This window comes from Lolium rigidum, chromosome 5 (assembly GCF_022539505.1).
Source record: "Lolium rigidum isolate FL_2022 chromosome 5, APGP_CSIRO_Lrig_0.1, whole genome shotgun sequence".
Taxonomy (NCBI): domain Eukaryota; kingdom Viridiplantae; phylum Streptophyta; class Magnoliopsida; order Poales; family Poaceae; genus Lolium; species Lolium rigidum.
In genome coordinates this window covers 61,726,787-61,747,055 of record NC_061512.1, presented here as the reverse complement: position 1 = coordinate 61,747,055, position 20,269 = coordinate 61,726,787, and the positions used below count along the sequence as shown (strand labels likewise).

Below are 20,269 nucleotides of genomic sequence, written 5' to 3'. Positions count from 1 at the left end.
TTTTTCGTCCTCTCTCTGCTCCTTAATCTTATGCATCTTCTGTTGAATGTAGATGGGCTGCAGCCCAATAAGGCAGCTCATATAGTCTACAATTTCTAAAATCTCAAGGCTCATCATGTTGGCAGTTTGAGACAGCCTTGGGGGACAAAGTTTAGTCCCACATTGCTAGTTGGGAGTGAGTTGGAGTGGTATATAAGGGCTGATGTTCTAGTCCTTCCAAGTGAGTGGGAATAGAAGGAGCCATCGCGCACTCCTCCTCCTCCGCCTGCCTCGGCACGCACGTCGCGCCGTGTGCTTGGTGCACCAACTAAGTTGGGTACGTGTCGACCTGCATGATAGATCAGATCTGGAGAATACGTTTACTCCTGAAGAGGATAATGCGTTCGGGGATGCCACCGTAATCTTTGTGGGTGCCGTCCTAAGTGTGCTTGGAGACAAGTTGGTTGATGCTTATCTGCACATCCGAAATGGGAAGGAACTGTGGGATGCACTGGACGCTAAGTTTGGTGTTGCCGATGCCGGAGGTGAACAATATGTTATGGAGCAGTTCAATGGCTACAAAATGGTTGAGAACCGATCTGTAGTAGAACAGGCTCATGAGATACATATCGTGGCAAAGGAACTTGAACTCCTCAAGTGTGTGCTACCGGACAAATTTGTCGCGGGATGCATTGTTGCTAAGCTTCCCCCTTCATGGAGGAACTTTGCCACTTCTCTGAAACATCAGAGGCATGAGTTCTCTGTTGAGAATATCATGGGCTCTCTAGATGTTGAGGAGAAGGCGAGGGTAAAAGATAAACACACTAGAGGAACCGAGGGACGTTTTGCTGCCAATATGGTACATAAAAATGCCCACAAGTTCAAGGAAAAGAACAAGGGAGTCTCTCAGACTACCAACTTCAAGAAGAAGGGGAAAAGGGAGAAGAAAGATCATTGCTGGGTGTGTGGCGAGACAGGCCATTGGGCTAATCGCTGTCCACAATGCAAAGGAAAGAAAGGTCAGGCTGGACAGAACTCAAATTCTGTCAACATGATCATTGGCAACACAGAGGAAGGAACTACATGGTATGGTAATATATTACCTACTGTTCTTTCGGTGTTTCAGCCCATGAAATGGTGGGTTGATACAGGTGCTAATGTTCATGTGTGTGCTGACATCTCCATGTTTGCCTCTTATCAGGCCCGAGGTTCCTCAATAATGATGGGGAATGGGTTACATGCTACTGTTTATGGTGTTGGCACGGTAGATCTGAAGTTTACTTCGGGAAAGAACGTGCTGCATGTTCCTTCTATCAAGAAGAATCTCGTTAGTGGCTCCCGTCTTATGAAAGATGGGTTTAAGTTGGTGTTTGAGTCCAATAAAGTTGTACTGTCTAAGTATGGAATTTTTGTTGGAAAGGGCTATGAATGTGAGGGAATGTTTCGCTTCTCTCTATAAGACTTCTGTGATAATGTTGTGAACCATGTAAGCACTAGTGTTAATGAAACTAATGTTTGGCATTCACGACTTTGTCATGTTAATTTCGGTTGTATGACGCGACTTGCTGATATGAGTTTAATTCCGAAATTCACCTTTGTCAAAGGCTCTAAGTGTCATGCTTGTGTGCAAGCAAAGCAACCCCGCAAGCCTCATAAGCCTGCGAAGGAAAGAAATTTGGCACCACTAGAGCTCGTACATTCAGATCTATGTGAGATGAATGGTGAGTTGACAAGAGGTGGAAAGAAATATTTCATGACTTTGATTGATGATTCCACTAGGTACTGTTATGTGTATCTCCTGAAAACTAAAGAAGAGGCTCTTGATTTCTTTAAAATCTATAAGGCTGAAGTTGAGAATCAGCTAGAAAGAAAGATAAAAAGGGTTCGGTCCGATCGTGGTGGAGAGTACTTTTCTAATGAGTTCAATTTATTCTGTGCGGAACATGGTATAATCCATGAGAGGACGTCTCCCAATTCCCCACAATCCAATGAGATTGCGGAAAGGAAAAACCGTACTCTAACAGATTTGCTTAACGCCATGTTAGATGTTTCAGGTTTATCCAAGGAATGGTGGGGGAGGCTATATTGACTTCGTGTCATGTCCTAAACCGTGTTCCAACCAAGAATAAAGAGATTATCCCTTATGAGGAATGGGAAAAGAAAAGGCCATCACTCTCCTACCTACGAACTTGGGGCTGTTTGGCTAAAGTGAATTTGCCAATCACCAAGAAGCGAAAGCTTGGACCAAAAACCGTGGACTGTGTCTTTCTTGGCTATGCTACCCATAGCATTGCTTATAGATTTCTTGTGGTGAAATCTGGAGTGGACGACATGAATGTTGGCACCATCTTTGAATCAAGAGATGCTATATTATTTGAGGATATATTTTCTACGAGAGATATGCATGGCATGTCTAGTTGGAAATCTGATCCAATACATGAAACTCCTATGGAGTCTGATGAGGAATCTGATGATGAGAGTTCAGATTCTGATGAAGATGACAATGAAGCTCCCACAAGGAGCAAGAGACAAAGGATTGCAAAGTCTTTTGGTAATGATTTCATTGTGTATCTTGTGGATGATACTCCCACTCGCCATTTCGTAAGCTCTCGCATCTCCCGATGCGTACTACTCGGAAGGAAGCAGTTCAAAGCGAGATGGATTCCATCTTGGCTAATGGAACGTGGGAGTTAACTGAGCGTCCTTATGGGTGCAAACCTGTAGGATGTAAATGGGTATTTAAGAAGAAGCTTCGAGCTGATGGTACTATTAAGAAGTACAAAGCTCAGCTTGTAGAAAAAGGCTATACCCAAAAGGAAGGCGAAGATTTCTTCGATACCTACTCACCTGTGGTGAGATTGACCACAATTCGAGTACTACTATCATTGGCTGCCTCACACGGTCTTCTCGTTCGTCAAATGGATGTTAAGACGGCTTTCCTAAATGGAGAGTTGGACGAGGAAATTTACATGGAACAACCTGATGGTTTCGTACTATAAGGTCAAGAAAGAAAGGTGTGTAAATTAAAGAAATCTTTGTATGATCTCAAACAAGCACCCAAACAATGGCATGAGAAGTTTGAAAGAACTTTGTGTTGGAGATATGCCCAAGAGGCAATAATAAAATGATTATTATTATATATCTTTGTGTTTATGATAATGTTTACATACCATGCTATAATTGTATTAACCGAAACATTGGTACATGTGTGATATGTAGACAACAAAGAGTCCCTAGTATGCCTCTTAACTAGCTTGTTGATTAATGGATGATTAGTTTCATAATCATGAACATTGGATGTTATTAATAACAAGGTTATGTCATTGTATGAATGATGTAATGGACACACCCAATTAAGAGTAGCATGGACAGCTCTAGCGACGCAGTGGACAAGACGAGTTTGCTCCCTCTAAGACTGCCATTTGTTTGTTAGATTATTTGCATTATTAATATACTTTTTTGGAAAATATTCATACACCTTTTCTTACTACTATCACACTCACACAAGTAATGTGTGTCGAAGGTTTTGCCAAACACTTAACAGTATATATATTTGAATTAGAAGGACTAGTAGTTACATATATATGCTGCAGTCGCTCTCATTTTCAAATCTCTCATTTTCCCTTTCCTTTTCGACGCTTATGGTTTCAATAATTTCCAGTCACACTCACTGACACGTTGGCCCCTTTGCGCCCACGAGTCCGTCGTTGCCGGCGAGCATGAGATACTTGTCCTTCCTCGTGAGCATGGTGCACTCATACCCGAGCGCCGCCGCCATCATCCGCTGCACGCGGTTGGCCACGTCGGTGCTCGCCGCCACGCCGTTCCCGACGGGCGCCGTGTCGACTATGTCGAGAAACTCCAGCGTGTAGCACATCCTGGGGTTGGCCATGTAGTAGAGCGGGTCCATGGACTTCCAGCCGCCGGCAGTGGTGGCATGGAACATGGCCGTCTCGACGGCGAGCGCCACGGGAACGACACCGTCGCCGCTGAGCTCGGTGAACAACGGGCTGAAGCGGAGCAGGTACGGCTCGCGGCAGGTGGTGCCCTCCGGGCAGACGACGACATGCGCGCCGCCGTCCAGGAGGCGCGCCATGGCGGCGCCGTCGTGGGCGCGGTTCCTGACGAGGTGGACGGTGCGGCCGATGGGGGAGAGGATCTCCGAGAGGCGGCTCAGGCTATAGGACACGGCGCGCACGGGGCGGTCCAGCCCGATGGAGACGTACACGGGGTCGATCAGCGTGCGGTGGTTGCACACGTACAGCTGCCCGCGCGACGGCGAGCGCGATGATGGAGGCGGCGATCCTCGGAGGCGCCACGACTGGCCCGTGGCGGCGAGGATCAGCGTGGCGTAGCGGTAGGGGAGCACCATGGCGACGGTGAGGCGAGCCACGGCGAGCGCGGCGCCGTAGGGGAGCCAGACGAACATCGCGATGGTGGCGAGCGGCGTCGGGAGAAAGGCGAGGCGGCCGTCGTGGAAGACGAGGGGCCTCGGGTACTCGCGCCGCGGCAACGGCCGCCACTTGCTCTTCTCCTCGGCGCTCACCACGTACACCTCCTTGCACGAGGAAGACAGAGTGTGTCCAAGGAATTCCATGGATCCTCCGGAGATACCCACGACATCGTCGCCGACGAAGGCGCCCTCCTCTTCGATGAGCTTCTTCCTCGCCTTCGACGCCGCTTCTCCGTCGCCTTCCTCCATGAGGCCGGTGTAGAATCCCCACAGCACCTTCATCTCCCTCGCCGCGACGACGTCAGCGGCGTCAGCTATCAGGTACTCTTTCAAGAATGGCTCCACCATCACCCTCGGCATCCTGCTGGCCCACACCACCACCGCCCTCTTACCGGCAGCACCAAACGGCCTCCGCCGCAAGGCGTCGAACGCCTCGAGCCCGACGTCCTCCAGGAGCCACCGTGGCAGCACGGCGCGGCCGGCGCGGAACCGCGCGGCGCTGAGCCCGCAGAAGGCGACGAAGGCCATAGCCCGCACGGCCACGTCACCTCCACCGATGGCGCCGGCGCAGGCTATCGCAGGGTAGAGAAGGAGAAGTATGAGGCCTCGGAAGAATCCGCCGGCTTCGACGGCCACCAGCATGAAGTATGGGAAGAGGGAGTGCGACAGGAGCAAGCCGCCCTCGACGTCGACGACCAACGCGGTCGCCTCGGCGAGCCGCGCCGCGTCAGGTGCACGCCTGTGTATGCACACTTTTTCAGATGAGTGTGGAGGCAATGCCGCCGGCGGGGCACCGCCGCCGCTGCCATGGAAGAGAAGCGAGAGGAAGTTGGAGAAGACAATTTTTTGCGCTGCCGCCATCTTGTGATCAGCATGCAGCTAGCTAGACATAGCAGTCACCTTTCGTGTTATATATTGCACGGTGGCATGGTACCACTTGCCACGTACTGTACGTGTGCACGCCTAATCAATGTTTTTTACAAAATTGCTAGCTATCAGTCAACAGTTTATCAATTTGCCAACAATTGAACTTTTACTGACCGGATCTTCGTCGTCCTCTCTCTACTCTTCAATCTTTATGCGTCTGGTCGTGTACGAAGCACTTCTAATCTACCACGCCGAGATCAAATGGAAGGCTAAAAAAAGCCCAACTTCAATAAAATAATTAATAAATGCCACTGGAGTCGAACCTCTAGGATGTGGGAGAAAAGGTTTCGGAGGCGGAGAACGTCGCTGGAGCTCACCTTCACCCTGACTATGAGGAGCTTGACGAGGTCTTGCAGGTATGAAGCCTGATCTGGCCCCGGGCCCTAAACGGCCTTTCAGTTCTCTTCTAGTATAAACGATTCTGGGGAATCCTGAGAGCATCTCTAGCCGCAACCCCAAACATCAACCGGATCGAGCGTTTGAAAATGTTTTTTCTTCGTGCCGCGTTTGGGAAACATCGCTCTTCAGCCATGTGATACGTCTCAAACGTATCTACTACCTCTGTCCATAAATAGATGCTAAAAGTTTGTCTAAATTTGAATGTATCTAGCCACGATTTAGTGTATAGATACATCTGAATTTGCACAAATCTTTGGCATCTATTTATGGACGGAGGGAGTATAATTTTTGATGCTCCATGTTTGTTTTACACCAATTCCACTATGTTTTATTTACATTTTGTCGCACTTTTATACATTTTCCGGCACTAACTTATTGGCAAGATGTCACAGTGTCATTTTCCTGTTTTCTGCAGTTTTTGGTTTCAGAAAAGTTGTACAGGAAATATTCTTGGAATTGGACGAAACAAAAGTTGAAGTGCCTATTTTACCATAACGAAGACAGAGTCCGAAGGGGAGACGAAGAAAGGCCACAGGGCGGCCAGACCACCCCTAGGCGCAGGTGTGGGCCCCTGGCCTCCACCGACCTCGCCCTTCCGTCTATTTATTCACGATCTGCGAAAACCCTGAACACCCAAGCCTCCATCCACGAAAAGTTCTGTTGTGGCCGCCATTGCAGACCCTATCTCGGGAGGGTTCTGAAGCTCTTCCTGGCACTCTGCCGGAGAGAGAGATCATCATCGGAGGCCTCTACATCGCCATGCCCACCTCCGAAGTGATGCGTGAGTAGTTCATCCCTGAACTATGGGTCCATAGCAGTAGCTAGATGGTTGTCTTCTCCAATTTGTGCCTCATGTTTAGATCTTGTGAGCTGCCTATCATGATCAAGATCATCTTTATGTAATGCTACATGTTGCGTTTGCTAGGATCCGATGAATATTGAATACTATGGTTGATATTGATTATATTCATGTCATATGTTATTTGTGATCTTGCATGCTTTCCGTTGCTAGTAGATTTTTTGGCCAAGTATGTGACTGTGACTCCCAGAGGGAGTATTCATGCTCGATAGTGGATTCATGCCTCTAGTTTTCTGGAAGAGTGACAATAACTTCTAAGATTGTAGATGTGTTGTTGCTACTAGGGCGAAAACAACAATGTTTTATCTAAGGATAACTCTATTGTTTACTTTACACACATTCCTTAGTGCGATAATCTGTTGCTCGCAACTTAATACTGAAAGTGGTGCGGATGCTAACCGAAAGGTAGATTATTAGTCATAGACGTAGTTGGATTACGGTCTATGTATTATGTTGTAATGCCCAAATGAATCTCATAGTAATCATCTTGCAATGTATGGTCTTTATTCTGTCAATTGCCCAGCTGTAATTTGTTCACCCAACATGCTATTTATTTTGGTGTCTAGTGAACTGTGGATCCCGGTCCTTTCCTTTACACTGATAAAATCATACTGCTATGTTTACTTACTGCAAGCACTGTTCTCTTTTCATTCCACTGCAAGCAAACATCTCTTTCCACACTATACATTTAATTCTTTGTTTTCAGCAAAACCGGTGAGATTGATAACCTCACTGTAACGTTGGGGAAAAGTATTTTGGTTGTGTTGTGTGCAGGTTCCACGTTGTTGCTGACACCGGTAGTGCGCCCTGCCAATATTCAGCTAGCAACACCTTCAGAAGTCACGTCTTTCACCTACTTGTCGCATTGGTTTCTTACTGAGAAAAAACTTGTTGTTATGCTCATCATACCTTCCTCTTGGGGTTCCCCAATGGTGTGCAATCTGCGCTCATCAACCTACTTTTCTGACGCCGCTGCCGGGAAGAAAGAGGATTTCTGCAAGTGGAGTATCTCATCTCCAATCTCTTTACTTTGTTATTTTTTTGCTTAATTTACTTTATTTTATTTTTGTTTGCTTCTTTATATCGGAAACACACAAATAAATAGTTTCTATTATAGTTGTTATTTTTTTTCTTTACTTTTTAGCTCATTATGTTGATCCCTAAGTACGTTCCGAAAGACATATCAATAGGTAATGGTTCTATAATTGGGAGAGATAACATTAAAGAATTCTTTAATCATATTAGTAAGCACAAAGGTATTGAGTATAGATCCTTAGTAGAACTTGCTCCTAATTATGAAACTGCTACAGCCTATCTAGTTCAAATGTTGGAGGCTAGGTTTGTTAACCTTAACCCCATAATGCAGCAAATGTTCCTTAAAGTTCATGAAAGTTCTTGAAGTTTTCGTGAAACAGTTTTTTGGCCGGAAGTTCCGGTGGCCGGTACTTCCGCCCTACTTCCGGTGAACTTTCGGAAATGTCGATTCTGCACGCGGAAAGTATATTGTATACTTCTCGGGGGCGCCCTACTTCACCTGGAAGTTGGCCGGTACTACCGGGGGGCGGTAGTACCGCCCCAAATGACCGGAAGTTTCGGTTTTGACGAGTTTTGTGCATAACGTGCAGATTTATCTTGCCCTATTTAAGGGGGTCTTCTTCCCCAATGTTTCCTATCCGTTGGAGCTCGTTTTTGCCCCCATTGTTGACCTTCTTTGAGCTTTCTATCTCCCTCTCCCTCCCATGAATCTTGCATCTATTTGAGAGAAGATAGAGGAGATCTAGATCTATATCTTCACCAATCAAATCCTCTCTCCGTGAGGGGAATCCACTAGATCAAGATCTTGGAGAAATTTGGTGTTCCTCCTCCTATTTGTTCTTCCTCTCTTATTCCCCCAATAGATTTTGTAGCTTTGTTGAAATTTGAGAGAGAAGGACTTGAGCATCTTTGTGGTGTTCTTGCCATTGCATTTGGTGCATCTGTTTGAGTTCTCCACGGTGATTTGTGGAAGTGAAAGCAAGAAAGTTGTTACTCTTGGGTTCTTGGTACCCTAGACGGATTTGATTCCTTTGTGGAGATTTGTTGGGAGCCTCCAATTAAGTTGTGGATGTGTGCCCCAACCTTTGTGTAAGGCCCGGTTTCTGCCTCGAAGGAAATCCCTTAGTGGAACCGTGACCTAGGCCTTTATGGCGAGGGTCACCGGAGAATAAGGTAAGGCGCCTTCGTGGCGCTCGGTGTGTGTCGTTGCCTATTCGACGGTACTCCAGAGGAGGGGTCCTCATGGAGGGAAGAAGAAGTAGGGGCCATCGGGTGGAGAGTCCTCGAGATGGTGTGGTACGCGATTTACCCATCTTCGAAACACCTGCACGATGACAGGGCCTACTGCTGCTTGTCTGGAATTATCTGGGCGCTTTCGCATTGTTACAATGAGTTGTGGTTGTGATTGTGCCTCTAGGGCTTCCAGGATCTGGCTTATAAAGACGCCCAGATCTAGGGTTACATGGAGAGTCCTAGCCGGAATACAAGATGCCTAACTACGGAATATTGCATTGTCGTGCACGTCAAGGATCCACCTTTCCTTATGCGCCGTATTGGATCCGGATACTTCATGGACCTTCACAGATCCGACTATCTTCATAGGGCGGTTAAGATCCGGCTCCTGTTACCTGGGCTGGACTTCATCCATCTTGATCTACAACAACTGGGCTACCCGATGGGCCACATGCCACCATCACCGTCTATGGGCCACCCGGGCTTGCCGGATCTAGGCCACGTTGTTGATACACCCATAAAGTATATCCACAACAGTAGCCCCCGAAGTTCTTTGAGATTCATCATTCCTCCGACTTCATTTACCCGGATCCGAAGAGAATCTTGAAGAGCTTCCAAAACTTCATTGTTTCCGACTTCATTCAACCGGAAATCATTTGTTCTTCTGTAACGGTCATTTAGCAGATTTTTCGCGCTCCTTCCTCTTTTCCCGCGCTAAATTTTCGGAGATGTGAATCTTTAGCCGGAAATTTTGGTGATGCGCAGTTAGGTCACCGCTGCATCGATTTCACCGCTTTGACCTAAGACACGTGGCGGTCATCCAACGGCGCGACCGTTCCGTTCCCACCATTGGATCCGGCTCACGAATCTCCGCGCAGAGTCTATAAATACCCCTCGCGTTCGGTAAGTTTCATTCTTTCACCGCACTCACACTTCATCTCCTACCTCGCGCCAGCGCCGCCCGACAGATCTCATCTCCGGCGAACTTTTTCCCTGGCAAACTTCATCTGCCGCCGCTCCAAGGCCGTTCTTGACCCGAGCTACGCACGGTTGTTCGGGAAACTTCGTCCGCTGCCGATTCGTGGTCAGCCGAAGCCCTGCGCGCCAAGTCCGATGACCTCGACCTCGCCGGCACCACGGGGAACCGCTACGCCATTGCTGGTAAGTCCACCGGACTCGTAGAAGACAAACTAGCTAGCTAATTTAGTTCCGGATAATCAATCCATTTTACCACATGCATGCAGCCGGAAACATGTCCACTAGCTCACCTAAGTATACCGATAGCTCTCCGAATAGCCCAGAACCAAACTCCACAGAGCCAAAGTTCATTGAGCCCATAGCGTTCCTTCTACCCAATATTTCTGACCTCAGATTAGCTCAACCATTTTCCTCATCTTCCTGCAATTACCTCAACCGGATCCCAACACTAGCGAAACTCCAGGAAGAAATTGAAGGACAAGCTAGAATGGCCGCTAAGGTACAAGAGTCAGAGAAAAGGAAAGCTTCGAAGGTACGAACTCACGAAGGTGAGAAGGGTCAATGGTGGCCTAGTGAGGTTACTGACTCGGAGCTCAGGGCTCTTGAGAAAGATGGATTCATCGCTCCGGGTTCATGGAGCTTCCAAAGGGATTCCAGCGTTCTGGCTCCAGGTCCTGACGAACGCGTCTTCACCAAAGCCTGGGTGGAGCGCGGCCTTTCACTTCCCCCTTCCGAGTTCTATCTATTAGTGCTCAACACTTATGGCCTCCAGCCTCATAACATCTGCCCAAACTCGTATATTCTCCTTTCCAACTTCGTGACACTCTACGAGGGGCACATCGGAATTCACCCCGACGTTCTCCTCTGGCAATTCTTCTACCGTGTCAAGAAGGAGACCAAGGACAAAGCCATGGTCAACTGTGGAAGCATGACATTCGTGCTCCGCCCGCAGCGCATGTATCCGTCTCCGCCTTCTCATGAGTCCGCCCGGTACTGGAACGTCGGGTGGTTCTATTTGAAGAACATCGTTGTTCCGGATGTCCACGACGGGCTTCCCTCTTTCGCCAATAACCCTCCGGAGGAACTAGCCAGCTGGAGCTTTATCCCCGCGCTTGCCCAGTTTCTAGAAATGGACAAAGCTGCCTGGAGAATCTCCTGGTTGGTCCACGACGGTCTAACCGGAATGGACCTAACTCTGAGCTGGTTCACCTGCCGGATCCCGCCACTTAAATACAACAAGAAGCTGATCTGCGAGTATTCCGGGGTTGAAGACGAGCTACGGGTGACCCGCGACAACTTGCCGACAGACTCTCTTAACAGGAGGATCCGGACGCTTGTGAAGATCGGCCGAGGCCAGGAAGTCCCGGAAATCTTTAGAGACATCTCCATCAACAACAAATGCCCTCCGGTACGTTTTGCACTTAGTCTTTTTCGCTTCTCACAATTGAAAATGTTCTAACTCTTTTCATGTTTCCTCTTCAGCTCAACTCTTTGGCAGAGGATAACTGATGTCTACGGGTGCTTCTATTCTTGTAGACAGTGTTGGGCCTCCAAGAGCAGAGGTTTGTAGAACAGCAGCAAGTTTCCCTTAAGTGGATCACCCAAGGTTTATCGAACTCAGGGAGGAAGAGGTCAAAGATATCCGATACGTCTCCAACGTATCGATAATTTCTTATGATCCATGCCATATTATTGATGATACCTACATGTTTTATGCACACTTTATGTCATATTCGTGCATTTTCTCGGAACTAACCTATTAACAAGATGCCGAAGAGCCGCTTGTCGTTTTCTCGCTGTTTTTGGTTTCAGTAAATCCTAGTAACGAAATATTCTCGGAATTGGACGAAATCAAGACCCAGGGTCCTATTTTGCCACGAAGCTTCCAGAAGACCGAAGAGGAGTCGAAGTGGGGCCACGAGGGGCCGCCACCATAGGGCGGCGCGGCCCAGCCCTTGGCCGCGCCAACCTGTGGTGTGGGCCCCCGTGTGGCCCCCCACGTTGCCCTTCCGCCTACTTAAAGCCTCCGTCGCGAAACCCCCGATGCGAAGAACCACGATACGGAAAACCTTCCGCAGACGCCGCCGCCGCCAATCCCATCTCGGGGGATTCTGGAGATCTCCTCCCGCACCCCGCCGGAGAGGGGATTCATCTCCCGGAGGACTCTACACCGCCATGGTCGCCTCCGGAGTGATGAGTGAGTAGTTCACCCCCGGACTATGGGTCCATAGCAGTAGCTAGATGGTTGTCTTCTCCTCATTGTGCTTCATTGTTGGATCTTGTGAGCTGCCTAACATGATCAAGATCATCTATCCGTAATACTCTATGTTGTGTTTGTCGGGATCCGATGGATAGAGAATACCATGTTATGTTAATTATCAAGTTATTACATATGTGTTGTTTATGATCTTGCATGCTCTCCGTTATTAGTAGAGGCTCGGCCAAGTTTTTGCTAGTAACTCCAAGAGGGAGTATTTATGCTCGATAGTGGGTTCATGCCCGCATTGACACTCGGGACAAGTGACGTAAAGTTCTAAGGTTGTGTTGTGTTGTTGCCACTAGGGATAAAACATTGATGCTATGTCCGAGGATGTAGTTATTTATTACATTACGCACCATACTTAATGCAATTGTCCGTTGCTTTGCAACTTAATACCGGAAGGGGTTCGGATGATAACCTCGAAGGTGGACTTTTTAGGCATAGATGCGACTTGGATGGCGGTCTATGTACTTTGTCGTAATGCCCAATTAAATCTCACCGTACTTATCATGACATGTATGTGCATTGTTATGCCCTCTCTATTTGTCAATTGCCCGACCGTAATTTGTTCACCCAACATGCTTTTATCTTATGGGAGAGACACCTCTAGTGAACCGTGGACCCCGGTCCATTCTTTAATACCGAAATACAAATCTGCTCGCAATACTTGTTTTATCGTTTTCCGCAAACAATCATCTTCCACACAATACGGTTAATCCTTTGTTACAGCAAGCCGAGTGAGATTGACAACCTCACTCGTTTCGTTGGGGCAAAGTACTTTGGATTGTGTTGTGCAGGTTCCACGTTGGCGCCGGAATCCCCGGTGTTGCGCCGCACTACATCCCGCCGCCATCAACCTTCAACGTGCTTCTTGGCTCCTCCCGGTTCGATAAACCTTGGTTTCTTTCCGAGGGAAAACTTGCCGCCGTGCGCATCATACCTTCCTCTTGGAGTTCCCAACGAACGTGTGAGTTACACGCCATCAAGCTCTTTTTCTGGCGCCGTTGCCGGGGAGATCAAGACACGCTGCAAGGGGAGTCTCCACTTCCCAATCTCTTTACTTTGTTTTTGTCTTACTTTATTTTATTTACTACTTTGTTTGCTGCACTTATATCAAAACACAAAAAAAATAGTTGCTAGTTTTACTTTATTTACTGTCTTGTTTGCTATATCGAAAACACAAAAAAAATTATTTTACTTGCATTTACTTTATCTAGTTTGCTTTATTTACTACTGCTAAAATGGCCACCCCTGAAAATACTAAGTTGTGTGACTTCACTAGCACAAATAATAATGATTTCCTATGCACACCTATTGCTCCACCTGCTACTACAGCAGAATTCTTTGAAATTAAACCTCGCTTTATCGAATCTTGTCATGAGAGAGCAATTTTCTCGGTGTTAGTTCCGATGATGTCGCTGCCCATCTCAATAATTTTGTTGAACTATGTGAAATGCAAAAGTATAAAGATGTAGATGGTGACATATAAAATTAAAATTGTTTCCTTTCTCATTAAGAGGAAGAGCTAAAGATTGGTTGCTATCTCTCGCCTAAGAATAGTATTGATTCTCGGACTAAATGCAAGGATGCTTTTATTGGTAGATATTATCCCCCTGCTAAAATTATATCTTTGAGGAGTAGCATAATGAATTTTAAACAATTGGATAATGAACATGTTGCTCAAGCTTGGGAAAGAATGAAAACTTTGGTTAAAAATTGCCCAACCCATGGACTGACTACTTGGATGATCATCCAAACCTTCTATGCAGACTAAATTTTTCTTCGCGGAATTTATTGGATTCAGCTGCTGGAGGTACCTTTATGTCCATCACTCTTGGTGAAGCAACAAAGCTTCTTGATAATATGATGGTTAATTACTCTGAATGGCACACGGAAAGAGCTCCACAAGGTAAGAAGGTAAATTCCGTTGAAGAATCCTCTTCCTTGAATGATAAGGTTGATGCTATTATGTCTATGCTTGCGAATGATAGGACTAATGTTGATCCTAATAATGTTCCATTAGCTTCATTGGTTGCCCAAGAAGAACATGTTGATGTAAACTTCATTAAAAATAATAATTTCAACAACAATGCTTATCGTAACAATTCTAGTAATAACTATAGGCCATATCCTTATAATAATGGTAACGGTTATGCTAATTCTTATGGGAATTCTTACAACAATAATAGGAATACACCCCCTGGACTTGAAGCCATGCTTAAAGAATTTATTAGTACACAAACCGCCTTTAACAAATCCGTTGAGGAAAAGCTCAATAAAATTGATATTCTTGCTTCTAGAGTTGATAGTCTTGCCTCTCGATGTTGATCTTTTGAAATCGAAAGTTATGCCTAATAGGGATATTGAAAATAAAATTGTTACTACAGCAAATGCCATCCAAGTTAGAATTAATGAGAATATAAGATTAATGGCTGAACTCGCGTGCTAGGTGGGATAGAGAAGAAAATGAAAAACTAGCTAAAGAGAAAAATGTAGCTAAAGTTTGGACTATTACCACCACTAGCAATGCTAATGATTCACATGTTGCTGCACCTCCTACTATTAATGGTAAAATAATTGGTGTTGGCAATGTTTCTACTCCTAGTGCAAAGCGCGCGAAATTACCTGAAACTGCTAAAACTGCCGAAACCGCTCGTGATAAAACCGCTGAAATTTTTTCCAACCTTGGGGATGATAATCCCATTGCTTTAGATTGTAATGATTTAGATTTTGATGATTGCCACATCTCTGAAATTATAAAGTTCTTACAAAAACTTGCTAAGAGTCCCAATGCTAGCGCTCGTAAACTTGGCTTTCACAAAACATATTACAAATGCTCTCATAAAAGCTAGAGAAGAGAAACTAAAACTTGAAACTTCTATTCCTAGAAAGCTAGAGGATGGTTGGGAGCCCATCATTAAAATGAGAGTCAAAGATTTTGATTGTAATGCTTTATGTGATCTTGGTGCAAGTATTTCTGTTATGCCTAAAAAGGTCTATGATATGCTTGACTTGCCACCATTGAAAAACTGTTATCTGGATGTTAATCTCGCTGATAATGCTAGAAAGAAACCTTATGGGGAATTTTGATAATGTTCATATTATGGTTAACAATAACCTTGTCCCCGTTGATTTTGTTGTCTTGGATATTGAATGCAATGCATCTTGCCCCATTATATTGGGAAGACCTTTTCTTCGAACCGTTGGTGCTACTATTGATATGAAGGAAGGTAATATTAAATATCAATTTCCTCTCAAGAAAGGTATGGAACACTTCCCTAGAAAGAGAATGAAGTTACCTTATGATTCTATTATTAGAACAAATTATGATGTTGATGCTTCATCTCTTGATGTCACTTGATATACACTTTCGCGCCTAGCCGAAAGGCGTTAAAGAAAAGCGCTTATGGGAGACAACCCATGTTTTTACTACAGTATTTTTGTTTTATATTTGAGTCTTGGAAGTTGTTTACTACTGTAGCAACCTCTCCTTATCTTAGTTTTATGTTTTGTTGTGCCAAGTAAAATCTTTGATAGTAAAGTAAGTACTAGATTTGGATTACTGCGCAGTTCCAGATTTCTTTGCTGTCACGAATCTGGGTCTACCTCCCTGTAGGTAGCTCAGAAAACTAAGACAATTTACGTGCATGATCCTCAGATATGTACGCAACTTTCATTCAATTTGGGCATTTTCATTTGAGCAAGTATGGTGCCCTAATAAAATCCATCTTTACGGACTGTTTTGTTTTGACAGATTCTGCTTTTATTTCGCATTGCCTCTTTTGCTATGTTGGATGAATTTCTTTGATCCATTAATGTCCAGTAGCTTTATGCAATGTCCAGAAGTGTTAAGAATGATTGTGTCACCTCTGAACATGTTAATTTTTATTGTGCACTAACCCTCTAATGAGTTGTTTCGAGTTTGGTGTGGAGGAAGTTTTCAAGGATCAAGAGAGGAGTATGATGCAATATGATCAAGGAGAGTGAAAGCTCTAAGCTTGGGGATGCCCCGGTGGTTCACCCCTGCATATTCTAAAAAGACTCAAGCGTCTAAGCTTGGGGATGCCCAAGGCATCCCCTTCTTCATCGACAACATTATCAGGTTCCTCCCCCGAAACTATATTTTTATTCCGTCACATCTTATGCACTTTGCTTGGAGCGTCGGTTTGTTTTTGTTTTTGTTTTGTTTGAATAAAATGGATCCTAGCATTCACTTTTTGGGAGAGAGACACGCTCCGCTGTAGCATATGGACAAGTATGTCCTTAGGCTCTACTCATAGTATTCATGGCAAAGTTTCTTCTTCGTTAAATTGTTATATGGTTGGAATTGGAAAATACTACATGTAGTAACTCTAAAATGTCTTGGATAATTTGATACTTGGCAATTTTTGTGCTCATGTTTAAGCTCTTGCATCATATACTTTGCACCCATTAATGAAGAAACACTTAGAGCTTGCTAATTTGGTTTGCATATTTGGTTTCTCTAGAGTCTAGATAACATCTAGTATTGAGTTTTGAACAACAAGGAAGACGGTGTAGAGTCTTATAATGTTTACAATATGTCTTTTATGTGAGTTTTGCTGTACCGTTCATCCTTGTGTTTGTTTCAAATAACCTTGCTAGCCTAAACCTTGTATCGAGAGGGAATACTTCTCATGCATCCAAAATCCTTGAGCCAACCTTTATGCCATTTGTGTCCACCATACCTACCTACTACATGGTATTTATCCGCCATTCCAAAGTAAATTGCTTGAGTGCTACCTTTAAAATTCCATCATTCACCTGTGCAATATATAGCTCATGGGACAAATAGCTTAAAAACTATTGTGGTATTGAATATGTACTTATGCACTTTATCTCTTATTAAGTTGCTTGTTGTGCGATAACCATGCTTCGGGGACGCCATCAACTATTCTTTGTTGAATATCATGTGAGTTGCTATGCATGTCCGTCTTGTCCGAAGTAAGAGAGATCTACCACCTTTATGGTTGGAGCATGCATATTGTTAGAGAAGAACATTGGGCCGCTAACTAAAGCCATGATTCATGGTGGAAGTTTCAGTTTTGGACATATATCCTCAATCTCATATGAGAATAATAATTGTTGCCACATGCTTATGCATTAAAGAGGAGTCCATTATCCGTTGTCCATGTTGTCCCGGTATGGATGTCTAAGTTGAGAATAATCAAAAGCGAGAAATCCAAAATGCGAGCTTTCTCCTTAGACCTTTTACAAAGCGGCATGGAGGTACCCCATTGTGACACTTGGTTAAAACATGTGTATTGCGATGATCCGGTAGTCCAAGCTAATTAGGACAAGGTGCGGGCACTATTAGTATACTATGCATGAGGCTTGCAACTTGTAAGATATAATTTACATAACTCATATGCTTTATTACTACCGTTGACAAAATTGTTTCATGTTTTCAAAATAAAAGCTCTAGCACAAATATAGCAATCGATGCTTTCCTCTTTGAAGGACCATTCTTTTACTTTTATGTTGAGTCAGCTTCACCTATCTCTCTCCACCTCAAGAAGCAAACACTTGTGTGAACTGTGCATTGATTCCTACATACTTGCATATTGCACTTGTTATATTACTCCATGTTGACAATTATCCATGAGATATACATGTTACAAGTTGAAAGCAACCGCTGAAACTTAATCTTCCTTTGTGTTGCTTCAATACCTTTACTTTGATTTATTGCTTTATGAGTTAACTCTTATGCAAGACTTATTAATGCTTGTCTTGAAGTACTATTCATGAAAAGTCTTTGCTTTATGATTCACTTGTTTACTCATGTCATTACCATTGTTTTGATCGCTGCATTCATTACATATGTTTACAAATAGTATGATCAAGGTTATGATGGCATGTCACTTCAGAAATTATCTTTGTTATCGTTTTACCTCGCTCGGGACGAGCGGAACTAAGCTTGGGGATGCTGATACGTCTCCAACGTATCGATAATTTCTTATGATCCATGCCATATTATTGATGATACCTACATGTTTTATGCACACTTTATGTCATATTCGTGCATTTTCCGGAACTAACCTATTAACAAGATGCCGAAGAGCCGCTTCGTTGTTTTCTGCTGTTTTTGGTTTCAGAAATCCTAGTAACGAAATATTCTCGAATTGGACGAAATCAAGACCCGGGGTCCTATTTTGCCACGAAGCTTCCGAAGACCGAAGAGGAGTCGAAGTGGGGCCACGAGGGGCCGCCACCATAGGGCGGCGCGGCCCGGCCCTTGGCCGCGCCGACCCGTGGTGTGGGGCCCCCGTGTGGCCCCCACGTTGCCCTTCCGCCTACTTAAAGCCTCCGTCGCGAAACCCCCGATGCGAAGAACCACGATACGGAAAACCTTCCGGACACGCCGCCGCCGCCAATCCCATCTCGGGGGATTCTCGGAGATCTCCTCCGGCACCCCGCCGGAGAGGGGATTCATCTCCCGGAGGACTCTACACCGCCATGGTCGCCTCCGGAGTGATGAGTGAGTAGTTCACCCCTGGACTATGGGTCCATAGCGGTAGCTAGATGGTTGTCTTCTCCTCATTGTGCTTCATTGTTGGATCTTGTGAGCTGCCTAACATGATCAAGATCATCTATCCGTAATACTCTATGTTGTGTTTGTCGGGATCCGATGGATAGAGAATACCATGTTATGTTAATTATCAAGTTATTACATATGTGTTGTTTATGATCTTGCATGCTCTCCGTTATTAGTAGAGGCTCGGCCAAGTTTTTGCTAGTAACTCCAAGAGGGAGTATTTATGCTCGATAGTGGGTTCATGCCCGCATTGACACCTGGGACGATGTGACAGAAAGATCTAAGGTTGTGTTGTGTCTGTTGCCACTAGGGATAAAACATTGATGCTATGTCCGAGGATGTAGTTATTGATTACATTACGCACCATACTTAATGCAATTGTCCGTTGCTTTGCAACTTAATACCGGAAGGGGTTCGGATGATAACTCCGAAGGTGGACTTTTAGGCATAGATGCAGTTGGATGGCGGTCTATGTACTTTGTCGTAATGCCCAATTAAATCTCACCGTACTTATCATGACATGTATGTGCATTGTTATGCCCTCTCTATTTGTCAATTGCCCGACCGTAATTTTTTCACCCAACATGCTTTTATCTTATGGGAGAGACACCTCTAGTGAACTGTGGACCTCGGTCCATTCTTTAATACTCGAAATACAAATCTGTTCGCAATACTTGTTTTATCGTTTTCTCGCAAACAATCATCTTCCACACAATACGGTTAATCCTTTGTTACAGACAAGCCGGTGAGATTGACAACCTCACTATTTCGTTGGGGCAAAGTACTTTGGATTGTGTTGTGCGAGTTCCACGTTGGCGCCGGAATCCCCGGTGTTGCGCCGCACTACATCCCGCCGCCATCAACCTTCAACGTGCTTCTTGGCTCCTCCTGGTTCGATAAACCTTGGTTTCTTTCTGAGGGAAAACTTGCTGCTGTGCGCATCATACCTTCCTCTTGGGGTTCCCAACGAACGTGTGAGTTACACGCCATCAATATCCCTCTCAAGCAACCCTGCAATCACGATACAAGAAGTCTCTTGTGTCCCCAACACACCTAATACACTTGTCAGATGTATAGGTGCACTAGTTCGGCGAAGAGATAGTGAAATACAAGTAGTATGGATGTATATGAGTGGTAATAGCAATCTGAATAAAATATGGCAGCGAGTAAACATGCAACATGAACGATAAATAAACGGAGATTCGATGTTTGGAAACAAGGCCTAGGGATCATACTTTCACTAGTGGACACCGATACGTCTCCGACGTATCGATAATTTCTTATGTTCCATGCCACATTATTGATGATACCTACATGTTTTATGCATACTTTATGTCATATTTATGCATTTTCCGGCACTAACCTATTAACGAGATGTCGAAGAGCCAGCTTGTTGTTTTCTCGCTGTTTTTGGTTTCAGAAATCCTAGTAAGGAAATATTCTCGGAATTGGACGAAATCAACGCCCAGGGGCCTATTTTGCCACGAAGCTTCCAGAAGACCGGAGGACTTACGAAGTGGGGCCACGAGGTGACGACACAATAGGTCGACGCGGCCCAAGCCCTAGCCGCGCCGGCCTACTGTGTGGGCCCCT

The 20,269-nt window shown here is 45.1% G+C and overlaps 1 protein-coding gene across 1 annotated transcript; it reads right to left on the bottom strand.

Annotated features, from left to right (window-relative positions):
* Window positions 1–3,545: 3,545 nt before the first annotated feature.
* Window positions 3,546–5,293, bottom strand: LOC124651367 (probable glycerol-3-phosphate acyltransferase 3). The gene has a single exon (XM_047190463.1). It carries the CDS (start codon window positions 5,291–5,293, stop codon window positions 3,647–3,649), a length of 1,647 nt encoding a protein of 548 aa, XP_047046419.1. The 3' UTR covers window positions 3,546–3,646.
* Window positions 5,294–20,269: the final 14,976 nt, after the last annotated feature.

What these genes read in the sequence shown, in the direction of transcription:
- LOC124651367 (XM_047190463.1), bottom strand. Translation starts at nt 5,293, where the DNA reads ATGGCGGCAGCGCAAAAAATTGTCTTCTCCAACTTCCTCTCGCTTCTC.